The 27,433-nt window shown below is 37.2% G+C and overlaps 1 protein-coding gene across 1 annotated transcript in view; it reads left to right on the top strand.

Moving 5' to 3' along the window:
- Positions 1-27,433, top strand: part of TMEM232 (transmembrane protein 232) — a 270,739-nt gene that overhangs the window by 17,813 nt on the left and 225,493 nt on the right. Inside the window, 2 exon segments of the mRNA XM_032626528.1 lie at positions 95-179; positions 23,915-24,026. Coding sequence (XP_032482419.1) covers positions 95-179; positions 23,915-24,026 — 197 coding nt within the window.

Raw genomic sequence — 27,433 nt, forward strand, 5'->3', positions numbered from 1 at the left:
CTTTTCCCCATAAATCATGAATTTGCGTGATGTGCATTATTTGGTACTGTGAGTGCATTTGTCTTCTAATATAAAATTTAATATTTCTCTTTAGGTTTACGATCCGTGAACATGCCTGCTAACAAATCATCTGTGATTAATAAATATGGAGTAGTATCTTCCTCTTATGAAAAATCAAAGTAAGTTTGAAAAAAATTTCATATTGTTAAAGTAGTAGACCCATATATATTGTAGAATTTAGAAGGTTACAGAAAATTGAACAGTAAAAAATAATCACTCATAGTTCGATATCTAAGAATAAAAATGTTAAGGTTTACTATTTTATAAATAAATAGCTTTGGAATGATTTTTTGTAATGATTATTTGTAAAGATCATATATTTATAAAATTTTGAATTCTATACTTTTTAAACTAAGCATTTTGTCTATAATCAGTCTTAATTAATTTTTAATTAATTTTTGGCTGCGTTGGGTCTTTGTTGCTGTGCGCGGGCTTTCCCTAGTTGCGGCAAGCGGGGGCTACTCTTCGTTGCAGTGCGTGAGCATCTCTTGCAGTGGCTTCTCTTGTTGTGGAGCATGGGCTCTAGGTGTGTGGACTTCAGTAGTTGTGGTGCGTGGGCTTAGTTGTTCCAAGGCATGTGGGATCTTCCCGGATCAGGGCTCAAACCTGTGTCCCCTGCATTGGCAGGTGGATTCTTAACCACTGCGCCACCAGGGAAGTCCCTATAATCATAGTCTTTTTCAAAAAATTAATTAATTTATTTTTAACATTTTTATTGGAGTATAATTGCTTTACCATGGTGTGTTAGTTTCTGCTTTATAACAAAGTGAATCAGTTATACATATACATATGTTCCCATATCTCTTCCCTCTTGCATCTCCCTCCCTCCCACCCTCCCTATCCCACCCCTCTAGGTGGTCACAAAGCACCGAGATGATCTCGCTGTGCTATGCGGCTGCTTCCCACTAGCTATCTATTTTACGTTTGGTAGTGTATATATGTCCATGCCACTCTCTCACTTTGTCACAGCTTACCCTTCCGCCTCCCCATATCCTCAAGTCCATTCTCTAGTAGGTCTGTGTCTTTATTCCTGTCTTACCCCTAGGTTCTTCATGACAATTTTGTTTTTCTTAGTTTCCATATATATGTGTTAGCATATAGTATTTGTCTTTCTCTTTCTGACTTACTTCACTCTGTATGACAGACTCTAGGTCCATCCACCTCACTACAAATAACTCAATTTCGTTTCTTTTTATGGCTGAGTAATATTCCATTGTATATATGTGCCACATCTTCTTTATCCATTCATCCGATGATGGACACTTAGGTTGCTTCCATCTCCTGGCTATTGTAAATAGAGCTGCAATGAACATTGTGGCACATGAGTCTTTTTGAATTATGGTTTTCTCAGGGTATATGCCCAGTGCTGGGATTGCTGGGTCATATGGTAGCTCTATTTGTAGTTTTTTAAGGAACCTCCATACTGTTCTCCATAGTGGCTGAACCAATTCACATTCCCACCAGCAGTGCAAGAGTGTTCCCTTTTCTCCACACCCTCTCCAGCATTTATTGTTTGTAGATTTTAAATCATAGTCTTTTAATTTGCCATAATAATCCATGAAATGCATAAGAGAAAGTATTCAATAACTACTGAATTGTGAAGCATCTTAGTTATTTCTAAGTGCTTGTCTATTTCAAATTAAACCACGATAGAATATTTTTCTGCATTTCAAATTATTTCCTTGGGATAAAGTTTCTGAAATTAAGTTACTAGATCAAAGTTTGTTGATAATTTAAAAATTGTTTGTGATTTTAAGAAATTTTTACAAACTTAAAGAACATGATAGAGTACATAATAAAACTTATGTGTTGACATATTGTTATGTTTGATTCAAATATTTTTCTTTAATAAAGAATAGATCAACAGATAAACTTGAAGCTCTTTGCACATGTCCTTCCAATTATAATAATTGTGGCATATATTATTTCCATTCATTTTTGTACTTTAACATACAAGAATGTAAAATTGCATTTTGCTGGGCTTCGCTGGTGGTGCAGTGGTTAAGAATCCGCCTACCAGTGCAGGTGACATGGGTTTGAGCCCTGGTCCGGGAAGATCCCACATGGCGCAGAGCAGCTAAGCCCATGTGCCACAACTACTGAGCCTGCGCTCTAGAGCCAGCAAGCCACAACTACTGAAGCCCACGTGCCTAGAGCCCGTGCTCTGCAACAAGAGAAGCCACCGCAATGAGAAGCCTGCGCACCGCAACGAAGAGTAGCCCCTGCTCGCCGCAACTAGAGAAAGCCTGTGCACAGCAACGAAGACCCAACGCAGCCAAAAAATAATAATAATAACAAAAAAATTTGTATTTTCCAGTCTATTTCCTAAAGTACATAACTAGGAATGGAATTGTTGGATATACCATTTAGTAAACAGAACTTATTAATTCTGTCTAATGATTAGTCATTTTTGTATTTTGGTTATAAAATCTGTCTCTACCACAAGATCATGTAGATATTGTTATACATTATTTTTTAAAAAATCTTACCGTTTTATCTTTAATACATATGGAAATGATTTTTGTTAGTGGTGTTAAGTGCAGGTCCAGTTTCCCTTTTTTTAATGTACATACCAGCTTGATCAACACCATGTATCGAAAAGAACATCCTTCTTCACTATTTCTCTAGTACAATGATTATGTAAATCAAGTGTCCACATATAGTGGGTATATTTCTGGGCTCTCTTTTCTGTTTCACTGGCCTCTTTGTCCCTTTTTAATATTACCACACTGCTTTAATGACTGTCACTTAGTGATAACATTTAATAGTCAACATGATAGATTTTTCCAAGTTTCTTCTTCTTCAGTGATATCCTGCATATCCTATTTAAAAATTAAAAAAATATTTATTGAGGTGTAGTTTACTACAATATTAGTTTCAGGTGTAGAACATAGAGATTCAAAATTTTTAGAGATTATACTGCTTTTAAAGTTATTATATTTATATTCCCTGTGCTGTACAATATATCCTGGTAGCTTATTTATTTTATACATAGTAGTTTGTATGTCTTAATCCCCTACCTCTATCTTGCCCATACCTCCTTTCTTCTCCCCACTAGTAATCTCTAGTTTGTTCTCTATATCTGTGAGTTTGTTTCTGTTTTGTTACGTTTATGTTTGTTTTATTTTTTATTCTCCAAATATAAGTGATAACATACAGTATTTGTCTTTCTCTGACTTATTTCACTAAGCATAATAACCTCCAGGTTCATCCATGTTGCAAACAGCAATGTTTCATTAATTTTTATGAATGAGTAGTAGTCCATTATATGTATATACCACATATTCTTTATCCATTCATCTATTGATGAACACTTAGGTCGCTTTCATATCTTGGTTGTTGTAAATGCTGCCAGTGAACATTGAGGTGAATGTATCTTTTCAAATTAGTGTTTTTGGAGATTTCCCTGATGGTCCAGTGGTGCTATTCAGGGTCTCTTGTGTTGCCATACAAATTTTAAAATTATTTGTTCTAATATTGTGAAAAGTGCCATTGGTATTTTGATATGGATTGCATGGAATCTGTAGATTGCCTTGGGTATTTTGGTCATTTTCACAATATTAATTCTTCTAATCCATAAACACAGTATATCTTTCTATCTGTGTCATCTTTAATTTCTTTCATCAGTGTCTTAGTTTTCCCAGTACAGGTCTTTTACCTTCTTAGTTAGATGTAAATTTTTATAGAGGTACTGTCTATCTTTTCTTAGATTTCTTCCTATGTATTTGGTATTTGTGATCCTGCTGTAAGTTTTATGCACATATTGAAAAAAATATGTCTTCTCTAGCTGCTGCCAGAAGAAAGACAACTGATTTTTGTGTATTGATTTTACATATGGAAATACTGCTAAATTCTCTCATTAATTCTAAACATGTTTATCTCAGTCTCAATTTAAAAAGAATACTCTAAACATTTCATGATTAAGCATGATCTTTTTTGAAACTTTATCTGACACTTAAATTGTATTTTGTGGTGTTTTTTAAATTTAAATCTCATTAGACTTCATTACTATTTTAAGCAGTTAATTTTCCTTTATATTTTATTTATTGTTCATCACTTTCCTTGCTTTTCATTCTTTGTTACTTCTTAGATATGGTTTTTCTTTTGCCTGATGTACAACTTTTTTTTTTGGCCGCGCTGCGCAGCATGTGGGGATTCTAGTTCCCCAACCAGGGATCGAACCTGTGCTCTCTGCAGTGGAAGCATGGAGTCTTAACCACTGGACTGCCAGGGAAGCCCCAGATGTACAACTTTTTGAACTTTGCTTAGTGAGATTTCGTTGTTGAGAAAAATCTTAGTTTTTGTTAGTCTGAATATACCTTTATTTTATTCTTATTTTTGGAAGAAATTTAAAACTGAACATGGAATTGTCTTTGGTCTGTTATAACTTTTATTGTTTTTTCCCCCCAGAGCATTGATGATATCATTCCACTAACAGCTTCCATTAGTGCTGTTGGGAAGTTAGCTGAAATTTTGATGTTATTTCTTTAAAGTTTAATCTCTTTTCCCCAACTTTGGGTGCTTTAAAAAATTTCTTATTCTCTTGTATTCTCAAATTTTACTATGATGTGTTAGAATGTAATTTTAAAAATATTCTACTTAGATTTCTTGCACCTTTTGTATCTGTGGACTGTGTCTCTCTTTTGTCATTCCTGAAAAAATATCAGATATTGTTCCTTTAGATATTACCTTGACAACCCATTCTCTCTTTTTCTGAGACTGTTGATTGAATGTATATTAGACCATCTCATTTTATATTTCATATCTTTTATTTTGTCTCCATTTTCTATATTTTCATCTCTTTCTACTGTATTTTGAATAATTCTGATATGTGCTCTGTTTTCCCATGACTAACTCTCTCTTGTTACCAATTTATACATTGAATTTTAAACACTGTATCTTACATTTCTAGCAATTCATTTATTTTTCTTCAAATCTTCTATGTAGACTTATAGTTTCTGGTTACCTGTACATACTTTTGAGCATATTGTGGAAATAAGTATGATGGTTTTATAATTTGTGTTGATCCAATGAATGGGGTATAAATCTATGTTGAGACTAATCTTCTCAGATATACGTGTATTTTTTTTTTCTTTCTCTTTCCTTCTCTGTTGAGCAGCAAGGCGGCCTTTTCTACAGCTCCCTGAGGTTGGGAGAAGGGATGGCGATTAGTTCTGATTGCTCTTACCTCGGATATTTAGTCAATGTGGAGGGAGTCTCCTATAACTTTTCCTCACCTTGAAAATCCTGGATTGATTTTTCTTACTGTGCAGTCATTTAGAAAACACACTTTGTTTTGTATCAGTGGCCTCTTGTATCAAGGTAAACCAGATTCTGCCCCTGGCATCAGCTGTTTGAGATGAAGCAGAGATCTAGATACCTTGCATGAAAAGACATTACGTTTGGTTTTTTTATGTATTGCCTGAATCGTCATAGACCTCGTACTGTATTTGCTTCACTTATTCTTCTTAGGAACAAGAGCTTTGCATGCTTAGTGTGCGTTCTGTTGGAGATGCATGTAGGGCTCCATGTAAATCCTTCAAGTGAGGTACTGAAGTCCACCCATTTCTGGACCAAAGGTTATTTTATATGTTTCTCACAGAAGCTGCTCTTGAGGGTTTTTCTTTTTTTTAATATCTGGAGACTGTAGTCTTCAAAGCTTCCTGAGATGTCAAAGCCTGAAATTTTTCCTTTTTATTAATGTTTTTGACTTTTATATTTAGTGAAATGTGCTCTACAAATGTGCTCTAAATATTTAAAATATTATGTATTTATAGTATATATGTATATAATAGTATTGATTTTGATATGTATACATTTATAATACCATATAGCTCTATAGTGTGGGCTCTAAATTGGTGCTGTCAGAAGCAGGAAGAAACTTTTCTACACTCATATTTATAGTCTTGTCATTTGTTTATTTGATCTGTGATCTGTAGTCTTTGTTTTTCATTTATCTGAATTACTATAATCTTTTAAGTGATTCTAATGGTTGAGACCTTGTAATTAAGTCTGTTAATTTTAACCTAGGACATCTGTACTTGTAGCATTTAGGTTGGCTACAAATGATTTAGCCCAAAATATGGTAATTTAGGAGCTGGGAGGCCATAAAGAGCATGAACACATTCAGTATATATATTGCAGTGTAATTTCCTTAGGATGAATTGCCCCAAATGCGATATCAGCAGCTACTTATGAGATTATCTGTATAAAGTAAGTAGGATCTTGCAAGATCTTAGAAACCACAGTCCTCTTATACTTGGGTGTACACCACTGTCTTGGCTCAGATCTCTAGATGGCAGGATATGAGAAGAGGATTAATATTTTAATACTAGATTTGCGGTATACAAATTCAATTCAGTGAAGCTGAAAAAAAAAATAGGAAAATGAGGCAAAAAGCCTCGATGTATTACCACCCTGATCACTAAATCACAACTTGCCTTAAAGAGACACAGCAGAGCCTTGTCTATACTTGACATTTGGAATTTATCTAGACAGATTTCAAGAAAAAAAATATCAAAATGGACCATAAAATGGTGACTCAAAGAGGGGTATTGAGCTCTGCTCCTTCCTGTCCAGCATTTTCCTTGGTGAAGATTCACCCCAGAGGTGCTCACTCATCCATACTTCCAAGTTGTGTCACCCAGCCCTTGCTACTCCAAATGTGGAAGGGGAGGGGCAGCTCAGTGTTTGGGGGCATAAAGGTTATGTAGGCATCAAGTCAGTCTGAGACTCTGCACAATGTTTATGTCCAGTACAGCCACTAATCATGAAGGCCTTCATTTGGGGGAATGTTTTCAGACATCAGATTTTTCTTACCTCTAAACTCAACTCAGTGTCAGTTATTCATAGCTTAATCTAGAGGAAAAAGTAGAGTCATTGCCCAAGTGTCCTATAATAGTTATTCAGTCTTTAGTCTTCCATTGTCCTGGGAACCATGTTTTCCTACAATTATCCTTTTATGTTTTAAAAACTCTTTAGATCTGGGATGTTTTCAAGTCTGTTTCTCACCGTGCTGCACCCCCAACACATTCACCAAAGCACTAAACTTTTCATTAGCCATGGAAGGAGGCACATCGTATCCCAAATGTTGTCCATTACCCCCTTTATCCTCATGGAAAGCTGATGTCAGGATCACAAAAAAGTGATGTGCTAATGAAATGAGTCTTTCCTCCATGGCCTGCCATTGGCTTCAAAAAGGATATCATTGAAAGTTAGTCCCATAGAGCGCCAATGACGATGATCTGAGGAACTATCAGTCAGTACTTCATGAGTGGCCGTTTGTGCTAGTATTTCAGTCTATTTATGATAAACTATGATCACCAATGCAAAGACTGCTAATTGTCCCTCCTCCCATACCAGTTTTCTCCTTCTTTTGTATTAATAGAAGTTGTATTTGGACACACGAGCAACCGTTAAAGAATACAGTTCTCAGCTTCCGTTGTTTCTAGATGTGGTCATGGGTATAATCCTGACCAGTGATGGATCAGCAGAAGTGATATGTACCACTGGCATTTTGTGCCCTTTTAAAAGGAGTAGTATGTTTTCCTGTTCCTCTCCGTGTCTCTTCCTTTTAGTTGGAATGAGGATGTGATTGCAACAGCTGGAGCAGACATCTTAGACCATGAAATAAAAGTTGTATGTTGAGAATAGCAGAGTAACCAGGTATAAAATGTCAGATACCAATACCCTGGAGCCGCCATATCAAGCCTGGATTGCTTATCTTGGTCTGCCGCATGAAAGAGAAATGAAGGTCTATCTTGATTAATTTATCATAATCTTGTCCTTTTAATAGCAGTTAAACTGGTTTCCTCACTCTTGAAATAAATGTTTCTGGGTGTTTTTTGAGGTGAATTTTCTAGAACGAAGCCTCCAAGCACTGCTCCATAGCTTTGGTTATCACATCAGCTTTATTCTATCGCCAGATGACTCATTTACTATGCAACTGAATAAGAATTAATTTGTTTTTAAGCCTTGATCCAGTTGGATGAGTAGGGAAGGGTTGGCTATAATGGCCTACATCCTAGGCGATTGTTCCAAAACATAGTGAAAGGATGATCATTCCCTTGTTCATGTACAGTATTGAAATTATTGTTGTTATTAATGTTCCTCCACTGACCCTGCTGTGTTCACAGACTTGCTGACCCCACTTCCTAACATCTCTATCTCCACCTGAGGCAGCTGATTCTTAGGGTTCTCTGGCAGACACCCAAGTTACAGAAGGAGAACAAGTGTTGCCAGGTCCTACTCCATTTCCTTCTTGGAGATACTGCTACTCTTACAATTTTGGTGAGATCTTCCCCAAGAAGGAGTGTCCTTGATTTCATCAAACCATTCTTTGTAGCATTAGAGGAAGATGAACCCATTTTCAACTTCTCTTTGAAGAGACAAAGTTCGAAATTCTTCTCTAAGCAAAAGGATGCAGGCAGAGGTTATCTATCTTTAGTAGTTAAATATGTCACCTTGGGTACTGTTACCATGCCAGCCAATCAGTCCTTTCTGGTATTAATAATTACATTTAAAAAGAGATGACATTGAACTTTAGAAGTCTAGATGTTTCTTACAGACAACCTTGAAAGGACCATTGACTGTTAAATGCAGAATAGAATGATTCCAAATAGAAGAGCATTCATTTAGAAAAGGGACTAGGTTTTTATTCTTGTCAATATTTTTTTTAGCCTTCAGTTTCTTCCAAATGGTTTTCTGTTCAAAATTCAGTCTGTATTAACAGCCCCCTTGCCCCTTATCTGTTTAGAGTTCTCTTTATTCGTAACTACCAAGAAGGAGGGTTTGTGTTTTCAGGGCTTAAGACAGTATTCCATTTGCTAAGACTGAATCAAAATTTAAGATCTAAAGAAAAACAAGGACCTAATAAAAGAATATATCAAACCATAGATATGATGTTTTCAGAAATGAATCTGAGTGGCAATTTCTGGCCTCATACCATAAAGCCTGTTGGATATCCACAATATGAAAATGCTGTAATCAATTACACAGGTATCAGGAACAACGAAATATATTTTCAGTGTCTGACTTCAAAAGTCCATACCCAAGATCAGTGTATCACAGATGCTAAATTTAGGGGAAGCATTTATAGAGTAAATTTATATATATGGCCATTATCACCGACTCTTTTTTTTTTCTTTTTGGCCGCACCGAGCGGCATGCGTGATCTTAATTCCCCCACCAGCGATTGAACCCATGTCCCCTGCAGTGGAAGTGCAGAGCCCTAACCACTGGACTGTCAGGAAATTCCCACCAACTCTTAATTTATGCCTTTCAGATTAATAAGTCTGTTCCTGAATTCCTTACACATTCAGTTGTATCATATACATACCTGAAAGGGCTAGACCATTCTTTAATTGTGCTGGTACTTCTGGTTTTTAGGAAGTACCAGCCAAGTTAGTTGTTAGTCAAAATTTCTATCTGTTTCAGTTCCATTTTTTCACCTTCCCATAATACCAAACTTACCAAAGGTATATCCAGATTAATTTTTTAATTCATCTATTTATTAGCACTATCAAATCTGGATTCTGTTTTTATTTATCTAGTAAAAGTACTCTCTTAATGATCTCTACTGACTTCCTAAACATTAACTCTAATGATATTTTCATTGTCCTTAGTCTTTATCTCTGCAAGATGTACATTTTTGACCATGGTCTGCATCTTCAATCTATTCTTGCTTGGTATCTCAGTCTAGGATTGTTTGTTTGCGTGGAACAGGCACACATTCAGCTTAACTGAAGCAAAAGAAAAATGTAATGGAAGGATGTAGGGCTGTCTTGTGGAACCTGAGAGTGGAAGGTATAGCCAGGTCTCATTTATTCATTCAGTGTCTCTAAGAGACAATGGAGATAAAATGATCAACAGGTATAGTCTGTATCTATACTAGACTACAAACTCTGGCTGTACATCAGTAATTCATCCAAAAAACATGGGTCAGGGCTATGATGGTGAACATATTGCTATAAAACTACATACCCATAAAGAAGAGGCATATAACATTAACTAGTAGTCCGTGACAGTTGTATTGCATAATACATGCTGAAAGACCATCATCTGTAAATCACGCTTATAAATTAATACGTAAAATATTCTCCATTTTTCTGACAGCCAACAAATAGAGCAACCCCTACCTATGCAGTAGTACCCTTATTATCTAGTTAAATGGTGCCAAAATATATGGAATAAACAGTGAGCACGTTCTATATTCATTAAGTGGGATCAGAGAAAAAATTGCAAAGGAAAAGCAAACAAGATATAATGCAGACAAAGGCATATCGTGAAAAACATGACAGAATACTAACATATCTTTTTCTAAAGCTCTGTGCTTTGGGGTATTTTGTTGTCTTGAACAACATTTCAACAAAAGCCACCTCTTGACTCTGCATAAACTATCAGCTCTGACATCAACTAATTAAAAATATTAGCTAATTATTTAAAATCCCTGAAAGAGAGGATTGGATTGGCCTAGAGTGAGCCAGATGTCTACTGTGACCCTATCAGCTATGGCCAGGGTAGGGGAGGATGGAGCCAAATGGTGCTAATGTAGAAGTTAGACCCACTGGCCCAGCAGGGAATATGAGTGATGAACAATTCTCAGAGAAAGTTTACACCCCAAATTGTACAAATATTTGAATTCCATTGTAGTATTTCCCTGAATCGCCTATCATATTTACCATTCTTTTCCTCTTGCCTCCTACCTGTAGGATTTGTCCAAAGATCTCCCTTGTTTCTTTTTTCTCAGTACTCTTCCTCTTGAGATTTCATAGCTTTGAGTATGTAGGTGAATCTTAAGTCTTTATTTCCAGATCTTATCCACTTAATGTCTGCCTCACAAGTTCAGTTGGATTATAGACCTCTCCACTTGGTTGTCTCACAGGTAAATCACAGTCAGTACATCCAGAATGGCACAGATCATCTGCCCAGAGTTTTCCATCTAATTGTCTTGATGCCAACTCTCTACTACTAATCATGTTGGCCCCAAACCATAAGATTATCTCTATGTCCACCCTCACAGTTTCTTTTCTCACATCCTGGTAGTCATCGAGCCCTATTGATTTAACTTCCAACTAATCTCTCACATTCATTTACTTTTCGTCATTATTATTGCCCAAACTGTAGTTCAGACCTTTATTACTTCTTACCTAAATTGTTCAAATAATTGTCCAACTGTTTACCAGTAGTCACTCCTCACTCCAAACCATTCAACATCGGACTTTAAGTTTAGTCATCCTGAAGCACAGCTGTGATCTCATCACTCTTCTGCTGAATAACTCTCTTATTTATCAAATAAAACTCAAAAGTCTATGTGTGATATAGAATTGGTGCCCACTGTAACTAAGAGAATCTAAAATAGCAATGATACTTAAAAATAGTTTATTTCTCTGAATATAGTCAGTCCAGAGCTGGTATGGTGATCCAGGACTTAGATTCCTTTTAACTAGTTGGTCTGCTGCACATGACTTAACTCTTAAGGACATTTCATGTTCTATTATGGCTGCTGAAAACCCAGACATCACTGTTGTGCTTCATGCAGCAGAATAGAGGAAGGACAGAAGAAGGGTTTATACACTTTTTCAGGAGACTTCCCAGAACTCTCTGAATTTTACTTATGTTTTACTGGCTGAAACCTTAGACATCTGTGCATACCTAACTGCAAGCAAGAATCTTTTAGTAAGAAAGGGAGGAGAATAGATACTGATGTAGGTAGCTTTAAGTCTTACCATTCAGTGCCATTTGTATGTGTCTCAACCTAACATTTCCATCTTCATTTCCTATCTTGATTTTAAGCATTCTGTCTCTCTATGCTACATTAAGACTGTTCTTTTTTTTTCTTTCTTTGTTTCTACTTGTGTTAGGGTAAATATGAAGCAACTATAAAAAGAGGTCTCTAATTTCAGAGGCTTAAGTAAGATAGAAGTGTATTTATCTGACATATGAATCCAGTGGGTCTAGGCTGATAGGGTAGCTCTGCTTTTGGGGTCAGTGAGAAACTCACAACTCTCATTATCTCATAGTTGTACTGATCTGCCTAATCAAAGCCAGTTCAGCATCATTTTTGTGTTCCAGTCAACTGGAAGGAAAAAAGGGTTTTATTCTAGGGAAAGTGGCCTGTCTTTAAGTTAAAGATGACCTGAAATTTGCATATATTGTATCTCCTCACAACCTGCCAGAAAGACTGGGAAATATAGGCACTAGCTGCGTGATCATGTGACCAGGAAGAAACAGAGAAAAGATTTTGAAAGGATAACTGCCATTCTGTCACATTCTAGTTCCTGTCTTCATATCAAGGTACAGCTCGAGTGCCACTTCTGCAAAGAAGCTTTTTTGAATCTTTAACCAGAAACAGTAATTCTTATAACTAACAGTTATCCAGTGCTGAATCTATGTAAGGAACTAGACAATGTGTTCCAGTTCATTGTTTTTCAAAATTCTGCAAATTTTGTCCTCATTTCCACAGATGGACAATTATAGCTCACACAGATTAAATGATTAAGCAAAGATTATAGCATCAGGAAGTGTTGGAATCATGACCTTCTAAACTCGACACAGGATTTTATTTCCTTTCTTTTTTTTCTTCAGTGTGTCTCCTTTATGTTACATCATGTGTGATTTGTCTCACTTCCCTCCTAGAATGTGAATTTACTGAGGCCAGGCCTGATTCCTCTCTTAGCCCACATTATATCTAGTGAAATATCTTGTATGTGGGAGGCTTTCATTAAATGTTTATTGAACAAATGAATTGTCAGCTAAAAAAAAGTTCTGAATTCACAGATAACATAAAGTCATTTGGATTGATATCCGTGAAGTCAGAAGACTTTAGTATATTTCCCTTATATGAAATTGGCATGATGACCTTAATTCATTACCTTTCCACAGGACTGTACTTATATACTTACAGTAGATTACATTTATCTTTGTGAAATCCTTTGATAGTTTGAAGAAATTAGAATGTGTGAAGTTAAGATACATTTTCCTTTCAAATGCCTATATTTACTTTTTCAAGTTTCCTTTTGCTTCTTATCATGGGTTGTGTTTATCATTAAATGAGTATTAATTTGTATAACCCCTATTTGTGATGGGCAAGAAATAGTTAAAAAAGCTATATTTATTTCCTGTTAAATATTTATTGACATGAGCTGAGGGAGTCCAGTTAAGGTACTCAGTCTCTGTACAGGAAGCTGGAAAGCATTAGCTTTCCATATTTTTAATGATTCACTACAGGCCTTAACCATACTGAAAGATAGTTGACAAAACTAAAATTATTTATAAAATATATTCTAAGCATAGAAATTGTATTAGATATTATTTTTACCCTGAGGCTTTACTCTGCTTTAAAAATAAAGTGATACAAATGCATTTTTCTCTATATCCATTTTCCCTTGGCTATAGTGTGTGTATTTGTGTGTTTGGAGTGTGTATAGTGTGTGTATTTGTGTGTGTGTGTGTGTGTGTGTGGCTGTGTCTTTGTGTGTTTGGAGGGGTTTCTGTGGTCGGTGGTAGGGAAATCTGCTTAAACGAGATGGTTTTAATTTGAGTTTCCCTATTTATGATGTTAATCATTGTTTCACGTAGTTATTGGCCACATGGATTTCTTCTTTTGTCAATTACCTGTTCAAGCCTCTTCTCTATGTTTCTATTGTTTGGGAGTTCTTCATATATTCTGGTTATATTATGGATATGAGCTCTCTGTCAGTTACATGTGTTGAAAATATGTTCTTCCATTTGAAGTTTTGCCTTTTAATTCTCTTAGGATGTCTTTTTTTTTTTTAAACATCTTTATTGGGGTATAATTGCTTTACAATGGTGTGTTAGTTTCTGCTTTATAACAAAGTGAATCAGCTATACATATACATATGTTCCCATATGTCTTCCCTCTTGTGTCTCCCTCCCTCCCACTCTCCCCATCCCACCCCTCCAGGCTGTCACAAAGCACCGAGCTAATATCCCTGTGCCTTGCGGCTGCTTCCCCCTAGCTATCTACCTTACTACGTTTGTTAGTGTGTATATGTCCACGACTCTCTCTCGCCCTGTCAAAACTCACCCTTCCCCCTCCCCATATCCTCAAGTCCGTTCTCCAGTAGGTCTGCGTCTTTATTCCTGTCTTACCCCTAGGTTCTTCATGACATTTTTTTTCCCTTAAATTCCATATATATGTGTTAGCATACGGTATTTGTCTTTTTCTTTCTGACTTACTTCACTCTGTATGACAGACTCTAGGTTTATCCATCTCATTACAAATAGCTCAATTTCATTTCTTTTTAAGGCTGAGTAATATTCCATTGTGTATATGTGCCACATCTTCTTTATCCATTCATCTGATGATGGGCGCTTAGGTTGTTTCCATCTCTGGGCTATTGTAAATAGAGCTGCAATGAACATTTTGGTACATGACTCTTTTTGAATTTTGGTTTTCTCAGGGTATATGCCCAGTAGTGGGATTGCTGGGTCATATGGTAATTCTATTTGTAGTTTTTTAAGGAACCTCCATACTGTTCTCCATAGTGGCTGAACCAATTCACATTCCCCCCAGCAGTGCAAGAGTGTCCCCTTTTCTCCACACCCTCTCCAGCATTTATTGTTTCTAGATTTTTTGATGATGGCCATTCTGACTGGTGTGAGATGATAATCTCATTGTAGTTTTGATTTGCATTCTCTAATGATTAATGATGTTGAGCATTCTTTCATGTGTTTGTTGGCATTCTGTATATCTTCTTTGGAGAAATGTCTATTTAGGTCTTCTGCCCATTTTTGGATGGGGTTGTTTGTTTTTTTGTAATTGAGCTGCATGAGCTGCTTGTAAATTTTGGAGATTAATCCTTTGTCCGTTGCTTCATTTGCAAATATTTTCTCCCATTCTGAGGGTTGTCTTTTGGTCTTGATTATGGTTTCCTTTGCTGTGCAAAAGCTTTGAAGTTTCATTAGGTCCCATTTGTTTATTTTTGTTTTTATTTCCATTACTCTAGGAGGTGGGTCAGAAAGGATCTTGCTGTGATTTATGTCATAGAGTGTTCTCCTATGTTTTCCTCTAAGAGTTTGATAGTTTCTGGCCTTACATTTAGGTCTTTAATCCATTTTGAGCTTATTTTTGTGTATGGTGTTAGGGAGTGATCTAATCTCATACTTTTACATGTACCTGTCCAGTTTCCCAGCACCATTTATTGAAGAGGCTTGTCCTTTCTCCACTGTACATTCCTGCCTCCCTTTATCAAAGATAAGGTGTCCATATGTGCGTGGGTTTATCTCTGGGCTTTCTATCCTGTTCCACTGATCTATCTTTCTGTTTTTGTGCCAGTACCATACTGTCTTGATTACTGTTGCTTTGTAGTACAGTCTGAAGTCAGGGAGCCTGATTCCTCCAGCTCCTTTTTTCGTTCTCAAGATTGCTTTGGCTATTCGGGGTCTTTTGTGTTTCCATACAAATTGTGAAATTTTTTGTTCTAGTTCTGTGAAAAATGCCAGTGGTAGTTTGATAGGGATTGCATTGAATCTGTAGATTGCTTAGGGTAGTAGAGTCATTTTCACAATGTTGATTCTTCCCATCCAAGAATATGGTATATCTCTCCATCTATTTGTATCATCTTTAATTTCTTTCATCAGTGTCTTATAATTTTCTGCATACAGGTCTTTTGTCTCCTTAGGTAGGTTTATTCCTAGATATTTATTCTTTTTGTTGCAATGGTAAATGGGAGTGTTTTCTTGATTTCACTTTCAGATTTTTCATCATTAGTATATAGGAATGCCAGAGATTTCTGTGCATTACTTTTGTATCCTGCTACTTTACCAAATTCATTGATTAGCTCTAGTAGTTTTCTGGTAGCATCTTTAGGATTCTCTATGTATAGTATCATGTCATCTGCAAACAGTGACAGCTTTCCTTCTTCTTTTCCGATTTGGATTCCTTTTATTTCCTTTTCTTCTCGGATTGCTGTGGCTAAAACTTCCAAAACTATGTTGAATAAGAGTGGTGAGAGTGGGCAACCTTGTCTTGTTCCTGATCTTAGTGGAAATGCTTTCAGTTTTTCACCATTGAGGATGATGTTTGCTGTGGGCTTGTCATATATGGCCTTTATTATGTTGAGGAAAATTCCCTCTATGCCTACTTTCTGGAGGGTTTTTATCATAAATGGGTGTTGAATTTTGTCGAAAGCTTTCTCTGCATCTATTGAGATGATCATATGGTTTTTCTCCTTCAATTTGTTAATATGGTTTATCACATTGATAGATTTGCGTATATTGAAGAATCCTTGCATTCCTGGAATAAACCCCACTTGATCATGGTGTATGATCCTTTTAATGTGCTCTTGGATTCTGTTTGCTAGTATTTTGTTGAGGAGTTTTGCATCTATGTTCATCAGTGATATTGGCCTGTAGTTTTCTTTCTTTGTGACATCCTTGTCCGGTTTTGGTATCAAGGTGATGGTGGCCTCGTAGAAGGAATTTGGGAGTGTTCCTCCCTCTGCTATATTTTGGAAGAGTTTGAGAAGGATAGGTGTTAGCTCTTCTCTAAACGTTTGATAGAATTCACCCGTGAAGCCATCTGGTCCTGGGCTTTTGTTTGTTGGAAGATTTTTAATCACAGTTTCAATTTCAGTGCTTGTGATTGGTCTGTTCATATTTTCTATTTCTTCCTGATTCAGTCTTGGCAGGTTGTGCATTTCTAAGAATTTGTCCATTTCTTCCAGATTGTCCATTTTATTGGCGTAGAGTTGCTTGTAGTAATCTCTCATGATTTTTTTTTATTTCTGCAGTGTCAGTTGTTACTTCTCCTTTTTCATTTCTAATTCTATTGATTTGAGTCTTCTCCCTTTTTTTCTTGATGAGTCTGGCTAGTGGTTTATCTATTTTGTTTATCTTCTCAAAGAACCAGCTTTTAGTTTTATTGATCTTTGCTATCGTTTCCTTCATTTCTTTTCATTTATTTCTGATCTGATTTTTATGATTTCTTTCCTTCTGCTAGCTTTGGGGTTTTTTTGTTCTTCTTTCTCTAATTGCTTGAGGTGCAAGGTTAGGTTGTTTATTCGAGATGTTTCCTGCTTCTTAAGGTGGGCTTGTATTGCTATAAACTTCCCCCTTAGAACTGCTTTTACTGCATCCCATAGGTTTTGGGTCGTTGTGTCTCCATTGTCATTTGTTTCTAGGTATTTTTTAATTTCCTCTTTGATTTCTTCAGTGATCACTTCATTATTAAGTAGTGTATTGTTTAGCCTCCATGTGTTTGTATTTTTTACAGATCTTTTCCTGTAATTGATATCTAGTCTCATGGCGTTGTGGTCAGAAAAGATACTTGATACAATTTCAGTTTTCTTAAATTTACCAAGGCTTGACTTGTGACCCAAGATATGATCTATCCTGGAGAATGTTCCATGAGCACTTGAGAAAAATGTGTAGTCTGTTGTTTTTGGATGGAGTGTCCTATAAATATCAATTAAGTCCATCTTGTTTAATGTATCAATTAAAGCTTGTGTTTGCTTATTTATTTTCATTTTGGATGATCTGTCCATGGGTGAAAGTGGGGTGTTAAAGTCCCCTACTATGAATGTGTTACTGTCGATCTCCCCTTTTATGGCTGTTAGTATTTGCCTTATGTATTGAGGTGCTCCTATGTTGGGTGCATAAATATTTACAATTGTTACATCTTCTTCTGGATCGATCCCTTGATCATTATGTAGTGTCCTTCTTTGTCCCTTTTAATAGTCCTTATTTTAAAGTCTATTTTGTCTGATATGAGAATTGCTACTCCAGCTTTCTTTTGGTTTCCATTTGCATGGAATATCTTTTTCCATCCCCTTACTTTCAGTCTGTATGTGTCTCTAGGTCTGAAGTGGGTCTCTTGTAGACAGCATATATAAGGGTCTTGTTTTTGTATCCATTCAGCCAATCTGTGTCTTTTGGTGGGAGCATTTAGTCCATTTACATTTAAGGTAATTATCGATATGTATGTTCCTATTCCCATTTTCTATATTGTTTTGGGTTCGTTATTATAGGTCGTTTCCTTCTCTTGTGTTTCGTGTCTAGAGAATTTCCTTTAGCATTTGTTGTAAAGCTGGTTTGGTGGTGCTGAACTCTCTCAGCTTTTGCTTGTCTGTAAAGGTTTTAATTTCTCCATCAAATCTGAATGAGATCCTTGCTGGGTAAAGTAGTCTTGGTTGCAGGTTTTTCTCCTTCATCACTTTCAGTATGTCCTGCCACTCCCTTCTGGCTTGTAGGGTTTCTGCTGAGAGATCAGCTGTTAACCTTATGGGAATTCCCTTGTGTGTTATTTGTTGTTTTTCCCTTGCTGCTTTTAATATGCTTTCTTTGTATTTAATTTTTGACAGTTTGATTAATATGTGTCGTGGCGTATTTCTCCTTGTATTTATCCTGTATGGGACTCTCTGTGCTTCCTGGACTTGATTAACTATTTCCTTTCCCATATTAGGGAAGTTTTCAACTATAATCTCTTCAAATATTTTCTCAGTCCCTTTCTTTTTTTCTTCTTCTTCTGGAACCCCTATAATTCGAATGTTGGTGCGTTTAATGTTGTCCCAGAGGTCTCTGAGACTGTCCTCAGTTCTTTTCATTCTTTTTTCTTTATTCTGCTCTGCAGTAGTTATTTCCACTACTTTATCTTCCAGGTCACTTATCCGTTCTTCTGCCTCAGTTATTCTGCTATTGATCCTATCTAGAGTGACTTTTAATTTCATTTATTGCATTGTTCATCGTTGCTTGTTTCATCTTTAGTTCTTGTAGGTCCTTGTTAACTGTTTCTTGCATTTTGTCCATTCTACTTCCAAGATTTCGGATCATCCTTACTATCATTATTCTGAATTCTTTTTCAGGTAGATTGCCTATTTCCTCTTCATTTGTTAGGTCTGGTGGGTTTTTATCTTGCTCCTTCATCTGCTGTGTGTTTTTTCTGTCTTCTCATTTTGCTTATCTTACTGTGTTTGGGGTCTCCTTTTTGCAGGCTGCACTTTCGTAGTTCCCGTTGTTTTTGATGTCTGTCTCCAGTGGCTAAGGTTGTTTCAGTGGGTTGTGTAGGCTTCCTGGTGGAGGGGACTAGTGCCTGTGTTGTGCTGGATGAGGCTGGATCTTGTCTCTCTAGTGGGCAGGTTCACGTCTGGTGGTGTGTTTTGGGGTGTCTGTGGCCTTATTATGATTTTAGGCAGCCTCTCTGCTAATGGGTGGGGTTGTGTTCCTGTTTTGCTAGTTGTTTGGCATAGGTTGTCCAGCACTGTGGCTTGCTGGTCGTTGAGTGAAGCTGGGTGCTGGTGTTAAGATGGAGGTCTCTGGGATATTTCCACCGTTTAATATTATGTGGAGCTGGGAGGGTCTCTTGTTGACCAGTGTCCTGAAGTTGGCTCTCCTACCTCAGAGGCAGAGCCCTGACTCCTGGGCTGGAGCACCAAGAGCCTTTCATCCACACAGGCTCAGAATAAAAGGGAGAAAAAGTAGAGAGAATTAGTAGAAGTATGAGGAAAGAAAGAAGGAAAGGAGGAAAGGAAGGAAGGAAGAAAGAAGCAAAGAAGGAAAGAAAGGAGGGAGGGAGGGAGGGAGGAGGAAGGAAGGAAGGAGGGAAAGAAGGAAAAAAGACAGAAAGAAAGATGATACAGTAAAAATAAAATAAAGTATAATATAGTTATTGAATTAAAAAAATATTTAGAAAAAAAATAAGGGACGGATAGAACCTTAGGACAAATGTTGGAAGCAAAGCTATACAGAGAAAATCTTACACAGAAGCATACACATACACCTTCACAAAAAGAGGTAAAGGGGGAAAAATCATAAATCCTGCTCCCTGAGACCACCTCCTCAATTTGGGGTGATTCGTTGTCTAAAGGAGGGAAGGAAGGAAGGAAAGAAAGAAAGAACGAAGGTAAAGTATAATAAAGTTATTACAATTAAACTTAATTATTAAGAAAAAGAATTTTTTAAAAAAAAGTCATGGACGGATAGAGCCCTAGGACAAATGGTGGAAGCAAGAGTATACAGACAGATCTCACACAGAAGCATACACGTACACATTCACAAAAAGAGGAAAAGGGAAAAAAATCATAGATCTCGCTCCTAAATTCCACCTCTTCAATTTGGGATCATTCCTTGTCTATTCAGGTATTCCACAGATGCAGGGTATATCAAGTTGATTGTGGAGCTTTAATCCGCTGCTTCTGTGGCTGCTGGGAGAGATTTCCCTTTCTCTTCTTTGTTCTCACAGCTCACAGGAGCTCAGCTTTGGATTTGGCCCTGCCTCTGTGTGTAGGTCGCTTGAGGGCGTCTGTTTTTTGCTCAGACAGGACGGGGTTAAAGGAGCCGCTGATTCGGGGCTCCGGCTCACTCAGGCTGGGGTTGGGGGATGGGGAAAGGAGGGGCACTGCGTGCGGGGCGGGCCTGCGGCGGCAGAGGCGGTGTGACGTTGCGGCAGAGGCCGGCGTGATGTTGCACCAGCCTGAGGCCCGCCGTGCGTACTCCCGGGGAAGTTGTCCCTGGATCCCGGGAACCTGGCAGTGGCGGGCTGCACAGGCTCCGCGGAAGAGGGGTGTGGAGAGTGACCTGTGCTCGCACACAGGCCCCTTGGTGGCGGCAGCAGCAACCTTAGCGTCTCCCGCCCGTCTCTGGGGTCCGCAGTTTTAGCCGCGGCTCGCGCCCCGTCCTCTGGGGTTCGCGCTTTCAGCGCGGCTCGCGCCCCGTCTCGGGGTTCGCGCTTTTAGCCGCGGCTCGCGCCCGTCTCTGGAGTTCCTTTAAGCAGCGCTCTCTTAAACCCCTCTCCTCGCGCACCAGGAAACAAAGAGGGAAGAAAAAGTCTCTTGCCTCTTCGGCAGGTGCAGGCTTTTCCCTGAACTCTCTCCCGGCTAGTCGTGGTGCCCTAACCCCTTCAGGCTATGTTCAAGCCGCCAACCCCAGTCCTCTCCCTGCGCTCCGTCCAAAACCGAAACCCGAGCCTCAGCTCGCAGCCCCGCCCGCCCCGACAGGTGAGCAGACAAGCCTCTCGGGGTGGTGAGTGCCGGTCGGCACCGATCCTCTGTGCAGGAATCTCCCCGCTTTGCCCTCCGCACCCGTCGCTGTGCACTACTCCGCGGTCCCGAAGCTCCCCCCTCCGCCTCCCGCAGTCTCCGCCCGCGGAGGGGCTTCCTAGTGTGTGGAAACTTTTCCTCCTTCACAGCTCCCTCCCACTGGTGCAGGTGCCGTCCCTATTCTTTTGTCTCTGTTTTTTCTTTTTTTCTTTTACCCTACCCAGGTACGTGGGGAGTTTCTTGCCTTTTGGGAGGTCTGAGGTCTTCTGCCAGCCTTCAGTAGGTGTTCTGTAGGAGTTGTTCCACGTGTAGATGTATTTCTGGTGTATCTGTGGGGAGGAAGGCGATCTCCGCGTCTTACTCTTCCGCCATCTTCGAGGTCCCCCCTCTTAGGATGTATTTATATAGATATATTTACAAACAGAGGTGGTAATCAAAATGTTTAACTATCGATATAGTGTGGAGATTGATAAATCAGAATAGTGTGCACCTACTAAATATCAGGCCTATGTACAAGGATTTTAAAAAATTACAGCATCAGTTAGCATGGCCAAAATGTATACTGGAAGTGATGGGAAGTGTCAGTCAATTAAAGACATTGTTGCGTTTGTTGGGTACATCCATACTACTGCATGTTAGGATCAGTTGAACTTTAATGTTGATAAATTTAATGAAGAAAGCATGCTACAGTGTTGCATACATGGTTCTATTTACTAAAAACAGTACACATAGGTTGTTTATATTTGTGAGCATTGAGAAAGGTACGAAGGAAACACACTGACCCATTAATCTTGGCTATTTCTAATGGTAGAATTGGAGACGGTAGGGTAGGGATGCATCCTGAATGTTTGGTTTGTTATAAACAGCACTGTTATGTTAATACTTTTAAAGAATCTAATTTCTAATGAGAATTAGAAAAATTTAAATGGATAAAGGGACTATCTTATTCCCATAATACTCTGTACAAATAGGAAGACTGAAGCTATTTTGGACTCTTCGCGAAGAGTAGGTCCATGTCGATCAACGATATGTCATCCCAGATGACTGTTGAGAAAGAGTTTTCAACTAACCTTTACCATATACATCTAACCTCATATCTCCAAGAGCAAGATAACAGGAAGACAAGAATGAAGTTATTCATTTCAAATGCCCAGTTCTAGCAGACTTTGTGACTTCTAACACCTCAACTCTTCTGCTATTTTACAATACGCTGCTTGAGGGCAAGGTTGTTTGTTGGTTTCACCATTGTATCCCAGTTCCAAGGTTAGTAGCACCTGATGCATAGAGATAGTCAATAAATGCTTACTGATTGAATAAATGCCTACTTTAGGGTGGCAGTTAAAGAGCTGGTCATTTCATTAATTGTTCTTCACTGGGATATATATTTGGCTCTAGTTTACAGAGCATCATGGTTTTATCTCTGCTTATCCTGTGATCATGTGGCACTGTGATTAATTTTACATACATCTGTCTTCCCAGTTGGACTATGAGTCACTCAGAGGCAAAATTTGATTTTTATTCATGTTTTTTTTCCTATATGCCACAGAGCAACTAATTCAGTAAATACAGTAAGTTGTTGAAAGATGTTTTATTTTCTCAGATAACTCCTTTTAATCGTATGACTCCAACAATTATTTTATCACATAAACAACTCATTGACTCTACTACCCATTTTCTATTCCTCTGATATCACTTTTGATTCCATGCCATTTTAAACGCTGTGGTACATCATTATAATCACTTTACTCATTCTCTTGCATACAGCCTCAACTTTTCTCACTTCTCTTTGAAATACTTGTCTACCCTCTCTACACTTTGCCCATGGGATCCTTTCCATTCACAAGGCTTTAAATGCCATATGTGTGCTAATGACTCAAAAATTGATATATTTAGCCTGAACCTTTCCCCCAAATTCAGACTCATATCTAACTGCTTACTCTGCGTCTCCATTTGGATGGCCATGGTCATCTCAAACATAACATGTCCAATATTGAACTTATTCTCTACCCTCACCTCAAATCTGCTCCTCTAGCAACCTTTTCCTTCTTGGTAAACAGCAATTCTATCCTTTCCATTACTCAGTTAATCATGACTCCTTTTTTTTTTTTTCCTCTCATGCCTATTTCTAATTCATTGGGCAGTCTGGTTGGAGCTGATGTCAAAATATATCCATTATCCAAACTCTTTGCTTTAATTACTTTGCTATAATTCTGATCCAAGCCAAATTACCTCTCAGCTAAGTGTATATGTGCTCTCTCCCTTGCTACCTCCCCACCCTCCAGCTCTCAACACAGCATCGGAATGATCCTGTTAAAATATAAGTTGAATTATGCCACTCATCTTATCAAAACCCGGCAATAGATTCCTATCTCATCCAAAGTTAGTATGGCTCCTTGTCACCTCTCTGACCTTACTACATACATCTTTTCTGTCTTGCCGACTTTACTTCAGCCACAGTTCGACTGATTCCACTTGCACGGAGGGAATAATGCTTTAGCTTAAATTGAACCAACACTGAAATATGTGAGGAGATAAATCAGTCTTCAACGTAATGAAGCTATGCTGGATTTTTTTCAAAGGCTACAAAGTTCTTCAATATCATGAGAATTAGATTTCTCAATCCAAGAGTATGATAAGATCAATCTAGGAGACCTGTGTATGTATATATATATATATATACACACATACATACACACACACATATACATAAATATTTTACTGATTTTTGTGTGTGTGAAACTTTCTCATTAAGGTAAAGTGCTTTTTCAGAAAATAGATACACTTAGCCACTGGATGTTTGATTAATTATTTGGAAGTGATAGCTATAATTATTGATTTTTGTTTCTTTTTTGGTTTAGGCCACCATTTTCAATCACAAAAGAATTCATCTTGAGACCCAACCAAACAAAAAATCCAAAAGAGGAGGAAGAACTGTTGGACATAGCTAGAAAAAACCTTATCAAATGTAAGGTAATGGCACACTATTGGTTACTTAGTATGTGAACTTTCTCTTCCAGTTGCTGGATGATTACATGTTCTAAAATATTGAAAGAAAAAGATAAGAATACACCTTTCTTTAATCATAAGTAGGCATAGTTAAAAATACTAATGCAAATTAAAGTTAAAACTTATGACCAAATTATTCAATGTCAAATGGCTTTTTGGATGAAGATTCTTCATAAATTATTGGAGAATATAGTTGTTGGCACTAATCCAAGAGCCCACAGCAAAATATCAACGGCTGGTAAATAAATTTTTGTTTATGAAAATTACACTTTTTACTAAAAAAATGTTAACTGATATATGATGTTTCCTAAAGAGGAAAGAAAGGTCTCCTAAACATTCACTATACATGCACAGAGTACTCTGTTCTTTCTCTGTAACAAACTATTCACCTAACTTGTAGAAAATACATTCTTTAAGAATATGTCATTAATTCGCAAAATTTCAAACACATATAAAAACAGAACAGAAAGTAAAATAAGTCCTTCTTTTACCTTTTCTTTATTAGATCCAGTTTAAGTTTTAGCAGAGAAATAATATACATATGATTTTGCTTTAACACTAGATAACTGGTGAAATAAAAGCTGCACAAAACTGAAGCATAAATTAAGCCAACTTTTTTTTGTGGCTGTTGTTTCCCAGCATTTTGGCTCATGATTGACCATATATTTTAAAAATCCATGAAAAAAGTTGATTAGAAAAAAGAATATACTTGATTAGCTTTGCATGCAGATAGTTGCCAGCAGGTGCATTCATCAGTGAGTTTCTCTTCAGTTGGCCAACTGGGGCAGCCCCAGGAATGGTCACATTAATATAAGGGGAGAAATCTCCATATCTCTTTTATGTTCACTAACCAGTCCATCCACAGTGAAGTAGCTGGAGTGCTCCAGAAAATTGGCATCAAACTATTTTTTTTCGATATGGTTACCCTTTTAAAATCAGAGATGCATTCTCTTGGTGAGGAAATGAGACAGAAATAATCCCTAGAAAGAGAGTGAAAATTATTTTCAGCAGACACTGATATTACTCAGAATATTAACATTCTATACATTTTAACACTAATACAGTTTACATAAAATGTCAAAAAATATAATAAACGCAAAAATGTACAGCTTTAAGAGCATCAGCCTCATAGAATGACTTTCAGAATAAAGAGATAATACAAATAAGTGAATAAATGAAAATAAATGATAAAATAGTAATAAAATACAAATGATAGAATTAATAATATAAATAATAATATATCAATCATATATATATAGATAGATCAATAAAACAAAAAGCTGGGCTTTTGAAAGGGTAAACAAAATCAACAAACCTTTAGCCAGACTCACCAAGAAGAAAGAGAGAGGACCCAAATAAACAAATTGAGAAATGAAAGAGGAGAAATAACAACTGATACCACAGAAATACAAAAAATTCACAAGAAAATACTATGAACAGTTATATGCCAACAAAATGGACTACCTAGAAGAAATGGACAAGTTTCTAGAAACATACAGCCTACTAAAACTGAGTCAAGAAGAAACATAATTTGAAGAGACTGATCACTAGACCTGAAATATGTAATAAAAAACTCCCTGCAAACAAAAGTCCAGGACTGGAAGACTTCACTGGGGAATTCTGCCAAACCTACAAAGAAGAACTTATACCTATCCTTCTCAAACTCTTCCGAAAAACTGAAGAGGAGGGAACATTCCCAAAGTCACTCTCTGAAGCCACCATCACCCTGATGCCAAAACCAGACAAAGACACTACCAAAAAAAAAGAAAAAAGAAACAAGAAAATCACAGGCCAATATCTTTGAATATAGGTACAAAAATCCTCAGCAAAATATTAGCAAACTGAATCCAACAACACATAAAAGGATTGTACACTATGATAAAGTTGGAGTCATCCCATGGTCACAAGGATGGTTCAACATATGCAAATCAATCAATGTTTTAAACCACATCAACAAAAGAGAAGATAAAACAACAACATGGTCATTGCAGAAAAGCATTTGATAAAATTCAACATCCATTCCCGATAAAAACTCTCACCAAAGTGGGTATAGAGGGAGCATATCTCAACATAATAAAAAGCCACTTATGACAAACCCACAGTCAACATAATACTCATTGGTGAAAAGCTGAAAGACTTCTTGCTAAATTCTGGAACAAGACAAGGATGCCCACTCTTACCAATTCTATTTAACATAGTGTTGGAAGTCCTAGGCACAGCAATCAGACAAGAAAAAATATCCAAACTGGAAAGGAAGAGATAAAATTGTCACTGTATGCAGATGATATGATACTCTATATAGAAAACCCTAAAGACTCCACACAAAAATGATTAGAACTGATAAATGAATTCAGCAAGGTAGCAGGATACAAGATTAACATACTGAAATCTGTTCCATTTCTTTACAGTAACAAGGAAATATCAGAAAGAGAAAGTAAAAAAAAAAAAAAAATCCCATTTAACATCATGTCAAAAAAAATACCTAGGAATAAACCTGACCTAGGAGGTGAAAGGTTTACATGCTGAGAGCTATTAAACATTGATAAAGGAAATTGAAGGTGATTCAAAGAAATGGAAATATATCCAATGCTTTGGATTGGAAGAATTAATATTGTTAAAATGGCCATACTGCCCAAAGCAATCTACAGAATTAATGCTATCCCTATCAAATTACCCATGAGATTCTTCACAGAGCTAGAACTAAGAATCCTGGAATTTACATGGAACCACAAAGACCCAGAATTGCCAAAGCAATCCTGAGGAAAAAGAACAAAGCTGGAGACATAACCCTCCCAGACTTCAGATAACACTACAAAGCTACAGTAATCAAAACAGTGTGGTATTGGCACAACAGACATATGGATCAGTGGAACAGAATAGAGAGCCCAGAAGTAAATCCACACACCTAGAGTCAATTAATCTTCAATGAAGGAGGCAATAATATACAATGGGCAGTCTCTTCAACAAGTGGTATTGGGAAAACTGTACAGCCACATGTAAATCAATGAAGTTACCCTCACACCATAAACAAATATAAACTCAAAATGACTTAAAGACTTAAATATAAGACATGACACCATAAAACTCCTAGGAGAGAACATTGGCAAAACATTCTCTGACATAAATTATACCAGTATTTTCTTAGGTTAGTCTCCCAAGGCAATAGAAATAAAAGCAAAAATAAACAAATGGGACCTAATTAAACTTATAAGCTTTTGCACAGCAAAGCAAGCCATACAGAAAATGAAAAGATAACTTGTGGACTGGGAGAAAGTATTTGCAAGTGATGCAACTGACAAGGGCTTAGTTTCCAAAATATACAAAACAGCTCATACAGCTCAATATCAAAGAAACCCCAAACAACCCAATCA

Source organism: Phocoena sinus, chromosome 3 (assembly GCF_008692025.1).
Source record: "Phocoena sinus isolate mPhoSin1 chromosome 3, mPhoSin1.pri, whole genome shotgun sequence".
NCBI classification, from domain to species: domain Eukaryota; kingdom Metazoa; phylum Chordata; class Mammalia; order Artiodactyla; family Phocoenidae; genus Phocoena; species Phocoena sinus.